At 46.2% G+C, this 18524-nt stretch overlaps 1 protein-coding gene across 1 annotated transcript; it reads right to left on the bottom strand.

The window, feature by feature from the left end:
- Window positions 1-12337: 12337 nt before the first annotated feature.
- Window positions 12338-18221, bottom strand: LOC116584011 (spermatogenesis-associated protein 31E1-like). Its single transcript, XM_032332001.1, has 5 exons — window positions 18024-18221; window positions 17224-17281; window positions 16611-16671; window positions 16089-16358; window positions 12338-15854 (listed from the first exon to the last, which is right to left on the bottom strand). The coding sequence occupies exons 1-5, from the start codon at window positions 18219-18221 to the stop codon at window positions 12413-12415; spliced, it is 4029 nt and encodes a 1342-aa protein (XP_032187892.1). The 3' UTR covers window positions 12338-12412.
- Between the last annotated feature and the right edge of the window lie 303 nt (window positions 18222-18524).

Here is an 18524-nt window from a genome sequence, read left to right as displayed (position 1 = left end):
TAACTGAATCTCACCTCCCTATCGTTTCCCCTCAACACAACCCTCACCACAGGCTTGGGGTTTTATTTATGCACAGCTCTGCTGTGTTTGCAGGTGAGTTGGGGCAGAATGGTTCACTCACCTCTGTGGCACCCACGCCCTGCCTATGCGGGGATGATCAAGGTTGCCAAGTTTGGTGAAACAGCTCTTCTGGAGTTCCACGGTCCTCATTCTTTCTGGACCCCCACGCCCTGCCTATGAGGGGATGATCAAGGTTGCCAAGTTTGGTGAAACAGCCCTTCTGGAGTTCCATGGTCCTCATTCTTTCTGGACCAGCCCTATAGATGGTTTGGCTGATGGAGCCCAGAACCAATGGCTGTTTTGGATTCTGGGTCAGCTTCTTAGAAAAGACCAGGAATCTTGTTCATGTCAGTGGTCTCTACATTTCTACCATTCTTTGAGCCCATAAAAATATTTCAGTGTATGTAGCCTCTTATGTGTATGTGTTTATGTATTTGTAAGTTAACTACATGCATAAGTCTATAATTTATATCCAATGCAAAGCTTATATAAATATAAGGATTTTTTAAAAAATGAGATGAAAAAGTTTCCAAATGGAAGTTCTAATGTGTTCCTTCTGCACCCCTGTGTACTGTCCTGTCCAGTCACCTGGTGAGCCCCTCCCCGAAAAGGTCTCTGTTCGGGCCCATTATCAAAGGAATGAGACTGAGACAAAGTGAAAGTTATGCAAACTTTATTCTATGCCAAGCACTAGAAGTCAGACTGACCGGCCAGGTCCGCCTCCAAAAAGAGTGACCCCATCCCGATCTCACAAGCTGGTTTTATAGGGCATAACCACGGACCTCAAGGTATGTGGCTTCTATTGTTAAGGTGTTTACTCCCGGAATCGATACCTGGAACCGATACCAGGAACTAATGGGGTGTTTATTCCTGGAATGAAGTCCGTGGATGTAAGCAACAATATGGCTACCTAGGCAATATGGAGTTGCTCTAGCTAAGCAGGCCCTAATAGTTAAACAGATTTTAACATTAAATAGGCCCTTACTGTCTCACTCTTAATGGACTTCCCAAGCCTCTCAGATGAGCAAAGCCGGGATAGAATCTCCAGGAACTGGACTTTGTGTACTTTTGCCTCCAATCCTCAAAATCTGTGAGGACTACTTGGAATTGCAGGCAGATTCAAGATGTGGACAAAGGTACACTTCTCACAAAGGAGTCCACCCAGAGGGAAAAGTGGAACACACTCCGTTGTACTTATTTTCATGAAAGTTAATAGATTTAAATTCCCATTTGTCATTCTTTTCTTTTAGAGAAATATTACAAACTGTCATTGGGATGCCTGGGTGGGTCATTCGTTAAGTGTCTGCCTTCAGCTCTGGCTCGATCCCATGACCAAGCCCCACATTGGGCTCCCTGCTGGGTGGGAAGCCTGCTTCTCCCTCTCCAGCTCCCCTGCTTGTGTTCCCTCTCTATCCTCCCTCACTATCTCTCACTGTCAAATAAAATATTTAAAAAACAAACAAATGAAAAACCAGACTGTGATCCAGAGAGGTTTCTATTCTCTGAAATTTTCATTATCTAAATGGCAAGATGACTTTTCCTTCCTTTTTTTCTCTCTGAAATAAGTGATATGTACCATTATCTGGTGGTGGTGGAAATAATTTCCTGTAGGGATATCATCTGTCTGACTTAGGAAAGGGATCCTTTTACACTGCTCAAGTCGTGTAGCAGAGGAAGCACTGGATTAGAGTCAGGTGTGGAAACTGAGTACCCGTGTGGCTTGGGGAGACTCTGTGCCATGGGATCCCCATTTGTTAACTAGGTGGCTGGGATAAAGCAGAGACCAACACCACTGTGTGTGTGTGTGTGTGTGTGTGTGTTGGTAATGGTTGTCTCCCCTCTTCTCTTCTTCCTTTCTTTACCTACTTCTTCATCTGAAGTCCACAGTAAGTTTCTGACTGACAACGAGGGAGGGTTCTGTGGGGAGGTGGTGGTGGAGGGCAGTGTCTTCGCTGTGTAAATTGAGGGAAGATAGGACATGCAGCAGGCTTTGGTCAAGTTCTGTTTCCTACTTATATTATGGGCACATTTCGTAAATGGTGTCCTGGCTATGGCCAAGAGAACTTAAACGTACCTGTCTGTCTTCATTTGCTCTCTGCAAATCCTTCCAGCCAACAGCCTGCAGCAGCCCTCCCAGTTTTAATGGCCTATGAATTGTGTACTTATTTGTGAGGCAAAAGTGTCTCAGCTTCCTACCTGAGATCTCCCACCTTTTCTTCTACTGAGAAAGGTTCAAGGTATTGGAATCACTTCCCAGAAATCGTTTGTGTTGGTTCCTCGTTTGCCCTTATTCCAAGTGGGGTAAGAATGGCTACTGACACTAACAAGACATATGTCCTATTTATCGCTTCTATAAAAATAGTCTGTCCCACAAATCTTTAAAAAAAATACTAATGCATCTGATCCACAGAACCAACTAACACACACACACATAAAATTGCTGAGAGCAAAGAGCTGTGTCATCTCATTTATTGTTATCAGGATGAGACGAGGCAGTGATGTTTTCCTTCAAAAGACAGTCAAACTTCAAAAATTCCCATTTATTTTGTTAGAAGTTACATTATTTTGTACCTCTTACAAGAATTTAATTTTATTCTGACTAAAAGCATGGTTTAGAAGTAGCTTAAACTTAAAAAAGAAAGTATCTTTTTTTATGATTGTGGGATATTGTGGATGCAGTCATCTATAGGGAAATGATGTGTTGCCTTGGTTATTAAATACTAGATTGGACATTATAGGCTATCCAGGGCCACTTTCCATAGTTCCTGTGATTCAGTAACATGAGAAAGTATCATCAAGGGAGCAAATTTCAAAATGTTAATAACATTAATAACTGTGAGTCCATAAAATATTTTACTGCCTATGTTTTTTCTTAATTAAAAAGCGTATATATACCCACAGAACTGACACCAGCTCTTCCTCTCTTCTGAGAGAAAAGATTGTGGCATCATCACCTCAACGGGTCACCTGAGAGATTTAGGCATACACTTGATATCTGTTATCTAGATCTTATCAAGTCAGGGCAACAGGACTCTTAAGACCAGTGAGAAACACGGAGTCTCAACTAAGTGCCCAGCTTGGAAAATATTAGGTAGATGGTGAGCTCTTTGTTATTATAATGAAATGCTGATTAAATGTATACTTTTAAAATTTAACAGATGTTAAAATGCCAATTTCCAACTAATTTAATTGAGGTAATATATATTTCAAGCAGCAACTAAATGGAATATTTTCTAAGATTTCAAAATTATTTAAGCACTGTGCCCTTTTTTAGCTGATAATATAAAGCAGAGCCTGACCTCCTGAGTCATAGAAACTGAACGTGCCTTAAGATTCTGTAAAATATGAAACTTTCTGAATACTCCAGAAGTTTAAGCTACCATAGCTGATCATTAGCTTGTGATTTTTTTCATGTTCTGAACATATACGTGATATCATCTAAGGATACTATCATATTTTAAAAGGAACAAAAAGAAAAAGATATAATTATTTTATGTTGTTAACAGTAAATATAAACAAACCAAAGGCAATAACAGAAATATTGCCGAACTGAGGGGAGGAGTCAAGATGGCGGAGAAGTAGCAGGCTGAGACTACTTCAGCTAGCAGAAGATCAGCTAGATAGCTTATCTAAAGATAGCAAACACCTGCAAATCCATCGGCAGATGGAGAAGAAGAACAGCAATTCTGGAAACAGAAAAACAACCACTTTCTGAAAGGTAGGACTGGTGGAGAAGTGAATCCAAAGTGACGGGAAGATAGACCCCGGGGGGAGGGGCCGGCTCCCGGCAAGTGGCGGAGCAACGGCGCACAAAATCAGGACTTTTAAAAGTCTCTTCCACTGAGGGACATCGCTCCAGAAGCTAAACCGGGGCGAAGCCCACGCGGGGTCAGCGTAGCCTCAGGTCCCGCAGGGTCACAAAAGGATCGGGGGTGTCTGAGTGTCGCAGAGCTTGCGGGTATTAGAACGGGAAAGCCGGCAACAGAGACAGAGCCGACAGTAAGCTCACAGCTCGGGGTTACCTTGAACCGGCCACAGGCTCGGTGAGCTCGGAGTGCAGCCGGAGGTCAGGCAGACAGGAGTAACTGGGCGCTGTTCTCTGAGGGCGCACTGAGGAGTGGGGCCCCGGGCTCTCGGCTCCTCCAGGCCGGAGATCAGGAGGCTGCCATTTGTATTCCCTTCCTCCGGAACTCTACGGAAAGCGCTCAGGGAACAAAAGCTCCTGAAAGCAAACCAGCGGATTACTCAGCCCGGCCCCTGGTAAGGGCGGTGCAATTCCGCCTGGGGCAAAGACACTTGAGAATCACCACAACAGGCCCCTCCCCCAGAAGATCAACAAGAAATCCAGCCAAGACCAAGTTCACCTACCAAGGAGTGCAGTTTCAATACCAAGGAGAGCAGCAGAATTCCAGAGGAGGAGAAAGCAAAGCACGGAACTCATGGCTTTCTCCCTGTGACTTTTTTTAGTCTTGCAGTTAATTTAATTTTTTTCTTTTTCATTTTTTTTCTTGCCTTCTGGTAAATTTTTTTTTAACTTTTACCCTTTTCTTTTTGAACGTTTTTTAACTAGTTTATCTAATATATATATATTTTTTATATTTTTCTTTTTTCGTTTTCTTTTTTTAAAATTCTTTTCTTTTCTTTTTTCTTTTCTTTTTTTTCTTTCTTCCTTTTTGAACCTCTTTTTATCCCCTTCCCCCCTCCCCCTCACAATTTGGGATCTCTTCTGATTTGGTTAAAGCATATTTTCCTGGGGTTGTTGCCACCCTTTTAGTATTTTACTTGCTCCTTCATATACTCTTGTCTGGACAAAATGACAAGACGGAAAACTTCACGACAAAAAAAAGAACAAGAGGCAGTACCGAAGGCTAGGGACCTAATCAATACAGACATTGGTAATATGTCAGATCTAGAGTTCAGAATGACAATTCTCAAGGTTCTAGCCAGGCTCAAAAAAGGCATGGAAGATATTAGAGAAACCCTCTCGGGAGATATAAAAGTCCTTTCTGGAGAAATAAAAGAACTAAAATCTAACCAAGTTGAAATAAAAAAAAGCTATTAATGACGTGCAATCAAAAATGGAGGCTCTCACTGCTAGGATAAATGAGGCAGAAGAAAGAATTAGTGATATAGAAGACCAAATGACAGAGAATAAAGAAGCTGAGCAAAAGAGGGACAAACAGCTACAGGACCACAAGGGGAGAATTCAAGAGATAAGTGACACCATAAGACGAAACAACATTAGAATAATTGGGATTCCAGAAGAAGAAGAAAGAGAGAGGGGAGCAGAAGGTATACTGGAGAGAATTATTGGGGAGAATTTCCCCAATATGGCAAAGGGAACGAGCATCAAAATTCAGGAGGCTCAGAGAATGCCCCTCAAAATCAATAAGAATAGGCCCACAACCCGCCACCTAATAGTAAAATTTACAAGTCTCAGTGACAGAGAAAATCCTGAAAGCAGCCCGGGAAAAGAAGTCTGCAACATACAGTATATTAGATTGGTAAAAATATTAGATTGGCAGCTGACTTATCCACAGAGACCTGGCAAGCCAGAAAGAGCTGGCATGATATTTTCAGAGCACTAAACGAGAAAAACATGCAGCCAAGAAAACTATATCCAGCTAGGCTATCATTGAAAATAGGAGGAGAGATTAAAAGCTTCCAGGACAAACAAAAACTGAAAGAATTTGCAAACACCAAACCAGCTCTACAGGAAATATTGAAAGGGGTCCTCTAAGCAAAGAGAGAGCCTACAAGTGGTAGATCAGAAAGAAACAGAGACCATATACAGTAACAGTCTCCTTACAGGCAATACAATGGCACTAAATTCATATCTCTCAATAGTTACCCTCAATGTTAATGGGCTAAATGCCCCTGTCAAAAGACACAGGGTATCAGAATGGATAAAAAAACAAAACCCATCTATATGTTGCCTCCAAGAAACTCATTTTAAGCCAGAAGACACCTCCAGATTTAAAGTGAGGGTGTGGAAAAGGATTTACCATGCTAATGGACATCAGAAGAAAGCAGGAGTGGCAATCCTTATATCAGATCAATGAGATTTTAAGCCAAAGACTATAATAAGAGATGAGGAAGGACACTATATCACTATATCATACTCAAAGGGTCTGTCCAACAAGAAGATCTAACAATTTTAAATATCTCTGCCCCCAACATGGGAGCAGCCAACTATATAAACCAATTAATAACAAAATCAAAGAAACACATCAACAACAATACAATAATAGTAGGGGACTTTAACACTCCCCTCACTGAAATGGACAGATCATCCAAGCAAAAGATCAGCAAGGAAATAAAGGCCTTAAACTACACACTGGACCAGATGGACATCACAGATATATTCAGAACATTTCATCCCAAAGCAACAGAATACACATTCTTCTCTAGTGCACATGGAACATTCTCCAGAATAGATCACATCCTCGGTCCTAAATCAGGACTCAATTGGTATCAAAAGATTGGGATCATTCCCTGCATATTTTCAGACCACAATGCTCTAAAGCTAGAACTCAACCACAAGAGGAAGTTTGGAAGGAACCCAAATACATGGAGACTAAACAGCATCCTTCTAAAGAATGAATGGGTCAACCGGGAAATTAAAGAAGAATATAAAAAAAATCATGGAAACAAATGATAATGAAAATACAACGGTTCAAAATCTGTGGGACACAACAAAGGCAGTCCTGAGAGGAAAATATATAGCGGTACAAGCCTTTCTCAAGAAACAAGAAAGGTCTCAGGTACACAACCTAACCCTATACCTAAAGGAGCTGGAGAAAGAACAAGAAAGAAACCCTAAGCCCAGCAGGAGAAAAGAAATCATAAAGATCAGAGCAGAAATCAATGAAATAGAAACCAAAAAAACAATAGAACAAATCAACGAAACTAGGCGCTGGTACTTTGAAAGAATTAATAAAATTGATAAACCCCTGGCCCGACTTATCAAAAAGAAAAGAGAAAGGACCCAAATAAATAAAATCATGAATGAAAGAGGAGAGATCACAACTAACACCAAGGAAATACAAACTATTATAAGAACATACTATGAGCAACTCTACGCCAACAAATTTGACAATCTGGAAGAAATGGATGCATTCCTAGAAACATATAAACTACCACAACTGAACCAGGAAGAAATAGAAAGCCTGAACAGACCCATAACCAGTAAGGAGATTGAAACAGTCATTAAAAATCTCCAAACAAACAAAAGCCCAGGGCCAGACGGCTTCCCGGGGGAATTCTACCAAACATTCAAAGAAGAACTAATTCCTATTCTCCTGAAACTGTTCCAAAAAATAGAAATGGAAGGAAAACTTCCAAACTCATTTTATGAGGCCAGCATCACCTTGATCCCCAAACCAGACAAGGATCCTATCAAAAAAGAGAGCTATAGACCAATATCCTTGATGAACACACATGCGAAAATTTCACCAAAATACTAGCCAATAGGATTCAACAGTACATTAAAAGGATTATTCACCACGACCAAGTGGGATTTATTACAAGGCTGCGGGGTTGGTTCAACATCCGCAAATCAGTAAATGTGATACAACACATCAATAAAAGAAAAAACAAGAACCATATGATACTCTCCATAGATGCTGAAAAAGCATTTGACAAAGTACAGCATCCCTTCCTGATCAAAACTCTTCAAACTGTAGGGATAGAGGGCACATACCTCAATATCATCAAAGCCATCTATGAATAACCCACCGCAAATAAATATCATTCTCAGTGGAGAAAAACTGAAAGCTTTTCCGCTAAGGTCAGGAACACGGCAGGGATGTCTATTAGCACCACTGCTATTCAACATAGTACTAGAGGTCCTAGCCTCAGCAATCAGACAACAAAAGGAATTTAAAGGCATCCAAATCGGCAAAGAAGAAGTCAAATTATCACTCTTCGCAGATGATATGATACTATATGTGGAAAACCCAAAAGACTCCACTCCAAAACTGCTAAAACTTGTACAGGAATTCAGTAAAGTGTCAGGATATAAAATCAATGCACAGAAATCAGTTGCATTTCTCTACACCAACAACAAGACAGAAGAAAGAGAAATTAAGGAGTCAATCCCATTTACAATTGCACCCAAAACCATAAGATACCTAGGAATAAACCTAACCAAAGAGGCACAGAATCTATACTCAGAAAACTATAAAGTACTCATGAAAGAAATTGAGGAAGACACAAAGAAATGGAAAAATGTTCCATGCTCCTGGATTGGAAGAATAAATATTGTGAAAATGTCTATGCTACCTAAAGCAATCTACACATTTAGTGCAATTCCTATCAAAGTACCATCCATATTTTTCAAAGAAATGGAACAAATCATTCTAAAATTTATATGGAACCAGAAAAGACCTCAAATAGCCAAAGGGATATTGAAAAAGAAAGCCAAAGTTGGTGGCATCACAATTCCAGACTTCAAGCTCTATTACAAAGCTGTCATCATCAAGACAGCATGGTACTGGCACAAAAACAGACACATAGATCAATGGAACAGAATAGAGAGCCCAGAAATAGACCCTCAACTCTATGGTCAACTAATCTTTGACAAAGCAGGAAAGAACGTCCAATGGAAAAAAGACAGCCTCTTCAATAAATGGTGTTGGGAAAATTGGACAGCCACATGCAGAAAAATAAAATTGGACCATTTCCTTACACCACACACGAAAATAGACTCAAAATGGATGAAGGACCTCAATGTGCGAAAGGAATCCATCCAAATCCTTGAGGAGAACACAGGCAGCAACCTCTTCGACCTCTGCCGCAGCAACATCTTCCTAGGAACATCGCCAAAGGCAAGGGAAGCAAGGGCAAAAATGAACTATTGGGATTTCATCAAGATCAAAAGCTTTTGCACAGCAAATGAAACAGTTAACAAAATCAAAAGACAACTGGTAGAATGGGAGAAGCTATTTGCAAATGACATATCAGATAAAGGACTAGTGTCCAAAATCTATAAAGAACTTAGCAAACTCAACACCCAAAGAACAAATAATCCAATCAAGAAATGGGCAGAAGACATGAATAGACATTTCTGCAAAGAAGACATCCAGATGGCCAACAGACACATGAAAAAGTGCTTCATATCACTTGGCATCAGGGAAATACAAATCAAAACCACAATGAGATATCATGTCACACCAGTCAGAATGGCTAAAATCAACAAGTCAGGAAATGACAGATGCTGGCGAGGATGTAGAGAAAGGGGAACCCTCCTACACTGTTGGTGGGAATGCAAGCTGGTGCAGCCACTCTGGAAAACAGCATGGAGGTTCCTCAAAATGTTGAAAATAGAACTGCCCTATGACCCAGCAATTGCACTACTGGGTATTTACCCTAAAGATACAAACGTAGTGATCCAAAGGGGCACGTGCACCCGAATGTTTATAGCAGCAATGTCCACAATAGCCAAACTATGGAAAGAACCTAGATGTCCATCAACAGATGAATGAATCAAGAAGTTGTGGTATATATATAGGATGGAATACTATGCAGCCATCAAAAGAAATGAAATCTTGCCATTTGCGACAACGTGGATGGAACTAGAGCGTATGATGCTTAGCGAAATAAGTCAAGCGGAGAAAGACAACTGTCATAAGATCTCCCTGATATGAGGAAGTGGTGATGCAACATGGGGGCTTAAGTGGGTAGAAGAAGAATCAATGAAACAAGATGGAATTGGGAGGGAGACAAACTATAAGTGACTCTTAATCTCACAAAACAAACTGAGGGTTGCTGGGGGGAGGGGGGTTGGGAGAAGGGGGTGGGATTATGGACATTGGGGAGGGTATGTGCTTTGGTGAGTGCTGTGAAGTGTGTAAACCTGGTGATTCACAGACCCGTACCCCTGGGGATAAAAATATATGTTTATAAAAAATAAAAAATTAAAAAAAAAAGAAATATTGCCGAACTGTTTCATTTCTAAAACAGCTTCATGTGTTTGACACTGTGAGTTCTTTGATTTTAAAATAAAGCAAGCCTCACAAACCTACCACAAGCTGCTCTGGGCCAAAGAGCATGCTGTCTGTACATTTGAGTCAATGACCTCTCTGCTGGTTCACTCCATCCCACATTCCAATGGCTGTAGGCCTCCCTACAGCATTTTGAATGTGAATAAGTCACTTTGGGTGGAGGGACTTGTCCCTAACAAAATAAAGAACATGACCCCTGAGGCCATTTCACTAAACCGTAGCTAAAACTGAACAAATAAGAGTTTTTCCCTCATTAGACGATGGTAAAGTTTTGTTTTCAGTTTCTGATTCTTTAAACTGTGCGTGGGAGCTCAAGCTAATGAAAATCTGTGAAGGAAAGGATTTTTCAGGTTTACATGGGGAATCTAAGTCTTTTTCAGAAGTAATTAAAAAATACACAAGCCTTTTACAGCACAAATTCACTGCCAGTTTGTTAAGTGGCTTCAGATCCAAGCGGGGCTTAACACTGGGTGGCTACTTGGGCTCCTAAGGATGGAGGTGAGGCCTCTGTTCAAGGTATGTCTTTGGTGTTTGCAGGGCACTGGGAGGCCTCTGTGTGGGCTCTGCAGAGCTGTGTGTGGGTATTCAGATCAGTTTCTGAGGTGTGTCTGAGAGAAGTCTGTGTGGATCTCTGTCACAGGTCTCTGTGAAGTCTCTTGATGTTGTTCACTGTGAGAGTTTCTGCATAAGGTCTGTGTGGGAGGGCCTTGAAGATCATCCCTGGACATGGTGTTCATGAGGGCTCTTGATGTTGGCCCTGTCAGAGGTCTCTGTGTAGGATCTGTGTGGGCTTTGTGTGGGTCTCTGTGGGAGGTCTCAGTGTGGGTCTCTGTATGAGTCTCTGTGGGAGGTCTTGGTAGATCTCTGTCAGAGGTCTCTGCACAAGGTCTCTTGGCATGGGGCTTTCCCTTTCTGGCCTTCTTGTACCATCTGGCAGGAGAAGGGCAAGGGGATTTGCTCCTTCCTGTTTCTGGCTGTTCCACCAGCCTCCTGTCCACGGCACTTCTACCAACAGGAGTGTGGAGTGCACGTCCGACTTGTGGGACTCTCTACCATGTGAGTTATGTGTGAGGGGCCCTAGAGGATGATTTTGGGCTGGGACCGGGGCACACGGGCAGTGGGGGAGCCTCCTGGACTGCACCCTCATTCTGGACACGTCCTTCCAGCTGGAGGTGGGACAAGCCCCATCTTGTCCTCCTGCCCTTCTGGGCTCTGAGGTAACCATGACCAGGAGCCAGGCCAGTCCCTTGGCCTCCGAGTCCCCACCAGTCCCCTGGGAGCCATCCTTGGGCCACACGTGTACATAAAGGTCACAGACCACAAGTCTTCCCGGGGCCCGCAGTCCTACAAGCTTATCAAATTGTGCAGAACTTAACTTCTCTGCCCGAAGGCCTGGCTGTCTCTGGGAACCTGGCTTTCCATGTGGGAGCTCAGGTGGCTTCTGTACAACCCCCGCCCCACCCTCTTCACAACCCCACCCCTGGACTTGGCAGCTGGAGTAGGGTGGAAATCCTGTGGGGACAGTCCCGGGGCCTCTAACTTCTCCCCTCTGGGCCTGTAGGTGGCAGTGGGACACCAAGGGTCCTCAGTCGTCACACCAGGCATGGGCTTACCCTGACACTTGGCTTCCTTCCTGGCCTCCCACCCTAAGTACAGGGTCCCCCTGCCTACAGCCACACCCCACCCATCCCCCAGAAGGGGAAGGGAGTGCTGGTGAGAAGGCCCCTTCAGTGCCCTGGGGCTGGGCAGGCTGGTGCCTGGGGGTCTCTGTGGCACCCCACACACCCTCAGTGTTGGGAGAGAGCTCGTCCCTTGCTGCTCCGAGTGTAAGAGGGGGTGCATGGAGCTAAGATGAGATTATCTGGGGGTGAGAAGGCTCCTGGGATGGCCGTCCTCTACTCCCCACAGGATACGTGGATGGGGGCAGGATTTCTCACCTCTGCCCTCAAGGCCAGCCTTGCGTCTCCCAACTGCAGGCCCCACTCTGATCTAGGACTCTGTCTTCCTGGAGCCTGAGTGGGATTTATGCCTCAGCAGACCCTCCCTACAACCACACAAATTTCAGGTGGAAGGAAAGCAGGAGAGGATGGGCAGAGCAAGGTTCCACTCTGGGTCTTGTTTACCTTGTCGTGGAAATGGAAGGTGTGTGAGGAAGGGGACGGGGTGGACCCCAAGGTCCCTGGCCCTCCAAGGCCGCATCCTTCTGGAAACCAAAGCAGGCCTTTGGGGAGAGAAAACTCTGATCCCCTCCACCCAAGCAGGGCACACACAAAGTCCAGCACCACTCATGAGAGAAAAAACACCAAACATATATTTTCGGGAGACAAAATTGTCGCATGGGGAAGTCATTAGCACACAGAGGATGTGCTAATATGAGAAAAAATGGACTTTCTTTGCATATACTCGATTTTTTCTTGAGGGAAATCTTTCTGACCAGAAAAGATGTGTGAAGCGTTCTCTGCCTGATAGGTTGAGGCATATTTTCGAAAACTGCATGTAGGATAATGGTGAACTCGACCTGAGACACCTGCCACCATCGGCTGGTGCTGGCTGGGTCTGCCTGGGGGCCCCAGGTTCCTGGGGAGGCTTTTCCATTCACCATTCCTGTCTCTGGTCAGCTGGCTCTTGCTAGGGCAGCTATGGCCCTTGGGGGTACCTTGCTGATTGGAGGCTATTCCTCCCATCACTCTCTTCTGGTATGTAGAGGCGAAAGCCCTGTGAGGGCAAGAATGCCTATGTACTGGGGCCTGCAATTCCTTGTGCTGATACATCTCTGAGGCCCGAATTCCTTGGTGGAGTCGCAATTTTTCCATCAGGATTTGTCCCACGGCTGTCACTACCATCTGAGTTTCGGCAGCCCTGTTGTCCATAACCGATCTGCTTCTGACTGGTACCCAGCTCAGGGCAGAAGCCGATGCAGGCTTGCCTTTTTGAAGGGGGTCTTCCAGTTTTTTGCTTTTTTTATTGGGATTAAGACACTGCAGAAAGTTCTTCATCCTTTGTCTAAAGTGGCTTTCCGGAAAAACATGTCCCTTTTCTGGTGGCATGAGCCGGAGGTATTTGCTCCCAAGGCTCTCTCCTGATCCTCTGACCTGGGGAGGGTGGCCTATCTTGCTAGCTTGGGAAGCCCTGATTGCCAATTGTTCTGCACACCTGTCTTCATTCTCTTCTGGTTTGGGTCTCTTCTGGTCCTTTCCCTCATCAGTGGTCTCATTGTTGCTCTGGCTGTCACTTGGTTCCTCAATCTTTGGTCCACAGGGCTCTTGCTGCCCCTCACTGCTTGATCCACTTGAGCTAAGGTTATGTGACACCGGGGAAGATGGTGTCTCTCCACTGGCACGTTCCATTTGGGAACAGGAGGGTGACTCTTGAGTGGTCAAGCTGTCTGCAGCAAGGACAGCATTAGTGTGAGAGTCTGGTGGGAGCACATTGGTGCCACTGCCTTCAACAAGCACACAAGTGGCAACGTCTGGAAGGAGGAGGTCACTGGGAGAATCTTGAGGAAGCTCACTAGTGGTAGAGCCTTCAGGCTGGTTCTCCGACTCTATCTTCTCTTGGAGCTCAACCTTACTAACCTTTGTTTCAAGGCTTACCTCCTCTGGATCTTGAGCAACCAACACTGTAGATGGTGAGGGGCTTTTCCTAGCACCTGGATATCCTGATATCAGATCCACATAAATGGCTGGTTTGTTGGCTAGCCCACTGGGTCTTAAGACAACTTTCCAGGCAGGGGCCTTCTTGGCCTCCATCGCCTCTGTGGCCCCTTCAGACCTTGGAGTTTGGGACCTGAGCTTCATCTTCAGTGTTGCTACCATGTCTGGTGAGGCCTGACCCCCACTCTCTTTTAGCTCATTCCTGGCCATTGCTAAACTTGGACTTGGTTCCAGGTTGTCTTTCTTGGCCCCCATACCAGTCTTGCTGTGCAGGGTTCTGTTTGGGAGGCTGAGAATGGAGGCCCAAGAAGGTGAACTGCCCTCCTGTCTTGATAAAGACGTCTTTGAGGACTGATGGCCATCACCAGGTAAAGTCCTTCCCAGGGCCTGCTGGATTTGCTCACGTATGGGTGAGGGAACAGGCAGGGGACTCCCTGAAGTGGGATCAGACTTTTCAGTTATACCCTTCTCTTCTGGATGGGGCTGAGGTGGTTTCCCCAAGAACTTGTAAAATTTGGCTTTTGAGAGGGCCCCAGGTACAAAGGTGGCTGAGCATGGAAAGGGGGACTGGGGAAAAGGCAAATGTTGAGCTTCAAGTAGTTTGAGATCTATGGGCTCAACAGTTTGGAGAGGTAGGTCCCACTTACGCCTCACTCGAAAACTTATGATGTGTGTTTCCAGCTTCTGCTGAGTGTTAGGACAAAGGAAGGACAGCTCATGGGAGGTGTTTACGCAGAGCTCCTGATCCTTTAAGAGTGCTAGATTTCTGATAGCCATGTGGGGTTGGGACTTGGGAAAAGCATGGCTGGCCACAAACCAGGATCGACGCACAGTCACAGGGATCAGACCTTTACTGATCTGTCCTAATTTCCTGTGTAAATGAACCTTTAAAGTTTTTTCTATATGTTTCTTGTCTGGGCCCCTGGCTAAGTATTTTCCTGGATCACCCTCGAAGGCCCCTATTAAGGGTCTTCCAAACTCCTTCTCAGAGTTGGTTCCCAGAACCTTCACTGGGAATCTAGCTGAGATCCTGGAGAGACCTGTTGGTGTCCTCTTCAGACACTGCCATAGACCCTTACCAAAGTTCTTCTCTAGTTTGAATCTTGCTTTATACTTCCTGTGGTATCTGGACCTGGTCCTCCATGTAGCTTGGCTGCTTTTACCTTTAAACACAAAGGGCCTTGAGAGCCCCTGCTCTCCCTGTGCCTGACTCATTCCCGGGGATTCATCCTGAGGCCACCTCAGTTCCAGAGACAGCTGAACCTTGTGGGGCAAGCTGCTTTGCTGTTTATCCCTGCTGAGCTTCCTCTGAAGCTGTGGCTTCTGGATATTAAAGATGACAAAGTCCCCTTGATAGGTAGAACCTGATCTGTGGGCCCGGGAGGCCTGGTGGTCCTCTAGAAGCTTGGGAGGGACTTGGCTAAAGAGTTTTGGAGATCTTTTCTCCATAGTGGGTAAAGTCTTCCCCCTTCCTTGTTGCTTTGGCAACAAGGGCCACTCCAGATGTTGCATTTTAGTTGGGGTGAAGGATTGTGTCTTTTTCTGGGATGTAGCCAAAGATACCCTACTGGTCCTCCTCTGGGATGAGAGAGAAGGTGGTCTTATTGGGACAGAGGGTGCAAGGGGGACTTGGGGCTGGGGCAAGGTTAGTGTTGAGGGTTGAGTTTGGAACCCACGGTGGAACAATGGTGGGGCATGGGAAAACTGTGAAGATACTTGATCCTGGTTTAGAACTGGCAAGCAATTAGAGGTCCCATTGAATAAAACAGAGGGAGACTGTAGTGGAGAAGAGTGAGTAGAAAACAAGGCAGTGGTCATCAGGGACTCACTGTGCAGAGAGGGGAGACCCCAGAAGAGCTGGCTGCGTTTCCATTGCAAGTGGTCTTCCAAGACCTTGGGAGATGAGAACGGCTGAGGTTGGGCCAGTGGCTCTGCTTTGTTTTTCATGTTCCAGAAGGATGGAGGGGTGGTGGTGGTCTGCTCAGTACCCAGAAGCTTCCACAGAGTCCCCCAGAAGCTCACGTGGTCGTCTGGGCACCCCTTTTTGAAAACTGACCCAACCTTTTCTTTCTCCTTCCAACTCTTCAGTTCTACCCTTTTGCTGATTAGTAGTTCAAGGAGCTTCTGGACATCCGGATTGACAAACGGAGGGTTATGAGTCTCTATCTGCCTGTTAGTAAGGCCACCCCAGAACGAGGCATCTGGTGGGTGGCAGGACACGTGTTCTTGCTGGCACTTGTGCTGTAATGTGCCAGGCAAGAACAGGGACTTGGTACTTTCCCACCACCAGGAAAAGGAAAAAATGGGGTAGTTGGCATGGCCAAGGCCTGAGATGGCTGGAATGAGAGAGGCCCAGTTGGAATGACTTGGAAGAAAGTTCTTTCTCACTGTGTCTGGTAGGATTTTTTTAAAGTTAGTTTGCTCTTCTTGAGGTCTCACTGGCAGGGTGGAGGCCAGAGGCCGAGGGGGCCCTGTCAGTGGAGCACGAGCAGGTGATGGGGCCACGGCAGGAGGAGCGACTTCCACAGGCTCCCTGCATGGCTGATGGGCTCCAGCTGGTGCCCCTTGGCACACCTGACCAGGGGCTGCTTGATGTAAGGACTGGTGAAAGCCCCCCTGGTCAGAGACCCTTGTCAGGTGGCTGTGGGAGACAAGAGGTGTGAGCTGTCTCTGAAGCAGCCTGGGGCCGTGAGAGGCCCCCATGGCCCTCCACGCCCCACACCCACATCACAATGCTCCTGCTGTCCCTCAGCCCGGGGCTTTGGTCACAATCTGTCCCATGGCTCCTCCCAGCACCCCCAAGCAGCCCCAGAGGCCGGTTCCCTGCAGCCCTGGGGGTCACACCACAGACTCGGGGAGGCCCACCCAGGGGATAAGGGGGCAGATTCATTACCTTTGCAGAAGGGAGACTAAACTGTGGAACTCTTCCAGCTCGTGCAGGCAATTTCTGCAAGCTGGAAACAGGAGACTGGGTCAAGGGGAAGGCGGGGGCCTAGGTGTCTTACAGGAGACTGGGTATAATGTCCCTTTAGGGGAAACCTTTGGGGGATTGGACTTGGAAGCCCCAAACAGCACTGTCAAAGGTCACGTGCCCACACGGTGATTACAGGGTTCATTTTGGGGATCGCTTTGTCTTTTCGAAAGTGTTTTCTCACTCATGACCTTGCTGGGGGAGGAAGGACTGCATGGCTTTACAGAGGAATCTGAGCTGAGTTGAACAGCTTGTCCACAGTGGAAGCAGGAGGTCCTGCCCCTAGTCTAGGCTCTGGGGCCCCTGCTGGGTGACACCAGTTTCCAGCCCCTCAGGGCTTTGTTCTGGTGCAGAATCTGGGAAGCCTCTGGGTGGGTTGTGATCTCCCTCCCAGGAGCCCACAACCTGCCTCCCAGGGCTCTGTTTCCTGAGGGATGGGCTCAGGCCCTGGTGTCTTGGGAGACGGTGGGGCCGGGCTTCAGAGCAGGGGGCACAGTGTAACTGGGGCACGCAGGGGTGAGTGGCGGACACTCACCTTTCAGAGTCTGGCTTCTCTGGCTTCTGTTGCTTCTCCTCCGTGGCTCTGCTTGGTACTGAGATAAGAGAACATTGGGAGGCTGGGACCCCCAGCCCAGCAGCAGGTGTTCACTGCTCATGAGTAGTGTGACTTCCTACATTTAACTAAGGGGGTGGGCGGACTGTGATTTTCTTTAGTTTTACTTATTTCCTTTTCAAAATGGATACAAATATTTCCAGTTTTCCTTCTTTGAAGAATGTACAGAAGGATATCCTATGTGAGAAGTTTGCCACTGTTCCTCTGCTCAAGAAACACACACAATACCAGACCTGGTGGCGCAACTGGACTTTTTCACATAGGACCCCACTTTCCAAGGCCAGAGCCCCACTCTAGCTGCTGCTTGGGACCTCCTGGGCTCAGTACTGCCCTCAATCAGCCCTGAAGGGGGAACATTCACCTGAAATACCTGTCTTTGGACCGTGGCTGGTGACCCAGTGCTCAGGGGCCTGACCTCCACTAGAGAGGCAGCTTTTAGCCTCTGGTCCTTGGCCACCGGTCACTGTGTTTGGGACACTGCCCTGGACCCCTCCACCACACCTGGATTCTGGCCCGAGATCTTCAGGGAGAAATCCTCGTGTTCCTCTAACCCCTGCTGAGTCTGGCTTGTCCTGGATGGATGGTGGTCTGCTCTCTCCTGAGAATACCCATTCTATTCTTTCCCATTTCAGGAGTCTCTCCAGTGACTCAGAAAAGTGGAAAGAATAATAGAAAAGAAGATAGAATCACACTCTGCTGGGTCTGGGCCGAGGGTTCCTTACCTTCCTGCTCTTCCTGTGCTTCTTGCCTGGTGGTGAGGATGGATCAGGCTGGAAATAAGAAACTAAATATACAAAGAGCCCTATCCCACATACAAGGGCAAAGATGACATTAACTGCCCATATAATGGGACTGGAGCTCAGCCAACCATTAATAAAGAATTCCTGAGGGAAGAGATAATTTTCCATCACTTCCCTCATCAGACATTAGTGTCTGATCGCACTGCTGCCCTCAGACAACTGAGCCCTGAGACTTAGCGACCAACCACACTGCTGTCCTCAGACAACTGAGCCCTGGGTGTGGAGGTGCAGATACAAGCCCCAGGCCCACATCACAGAGCTATTGTCTGGTCACAAAGGGCTCCTGAGGGAGGGGTAGGGAGCCCCACCCTGTGGCTCTATCCCTCCGCCCTCCCAGGCCTCCAAGTCCCTCCCCTCAGCAGACACCAATCTCTTCTCTGTATCTATGAATCTGAGTTTCTTTTTTTTTTTCCAATTCTACAT

Source organism: Mustela erminea, unplaced genomic scaffold, assembly GCF_009829155.1.
Source record: "Mustela erminea isolate mMusErm1 unplaced genomic scaffold, mMusErm1.Pri scaffold_45_arrow_ctg1, whole genome shotgun sequence".
Taxonomy (NCBI): domain Eukaryota; kingdom Metazoa; phylum Chordata; class Mammalia; order Carnivora; family Mustelidae; genus Mustela; species Mustela erminea.
This window is presented reverse-complemented; position numbering and strand designations above follow the sequence as displayed.

Excerpts from the sequence above, each read along its gene's own strand:
- LOC116584011 (XM_032332001.1), bottom strand. The coding sequence starts at position 18,221 with ATGAGGGAAGTGATGGAAAATTATCTCTTCCCTCAGGAATTCTTTATT. Across the intron at positions 17,282-18,023 it reads AGCACAGGAAGAGCAGGAAG|TACCAAGCAGAGCCACGGAG; the intron begins GTAAGGAACCCT and ends CTCTTATCTCAG. Across the intron at positions 16,359-16,610 it reads TTAGTCTCCCTTCTGCAAAG|CCACCTGACAAGGGTCTCTG; the intron begins GTAATGAATCTG and ends TGTCTCCCACAG.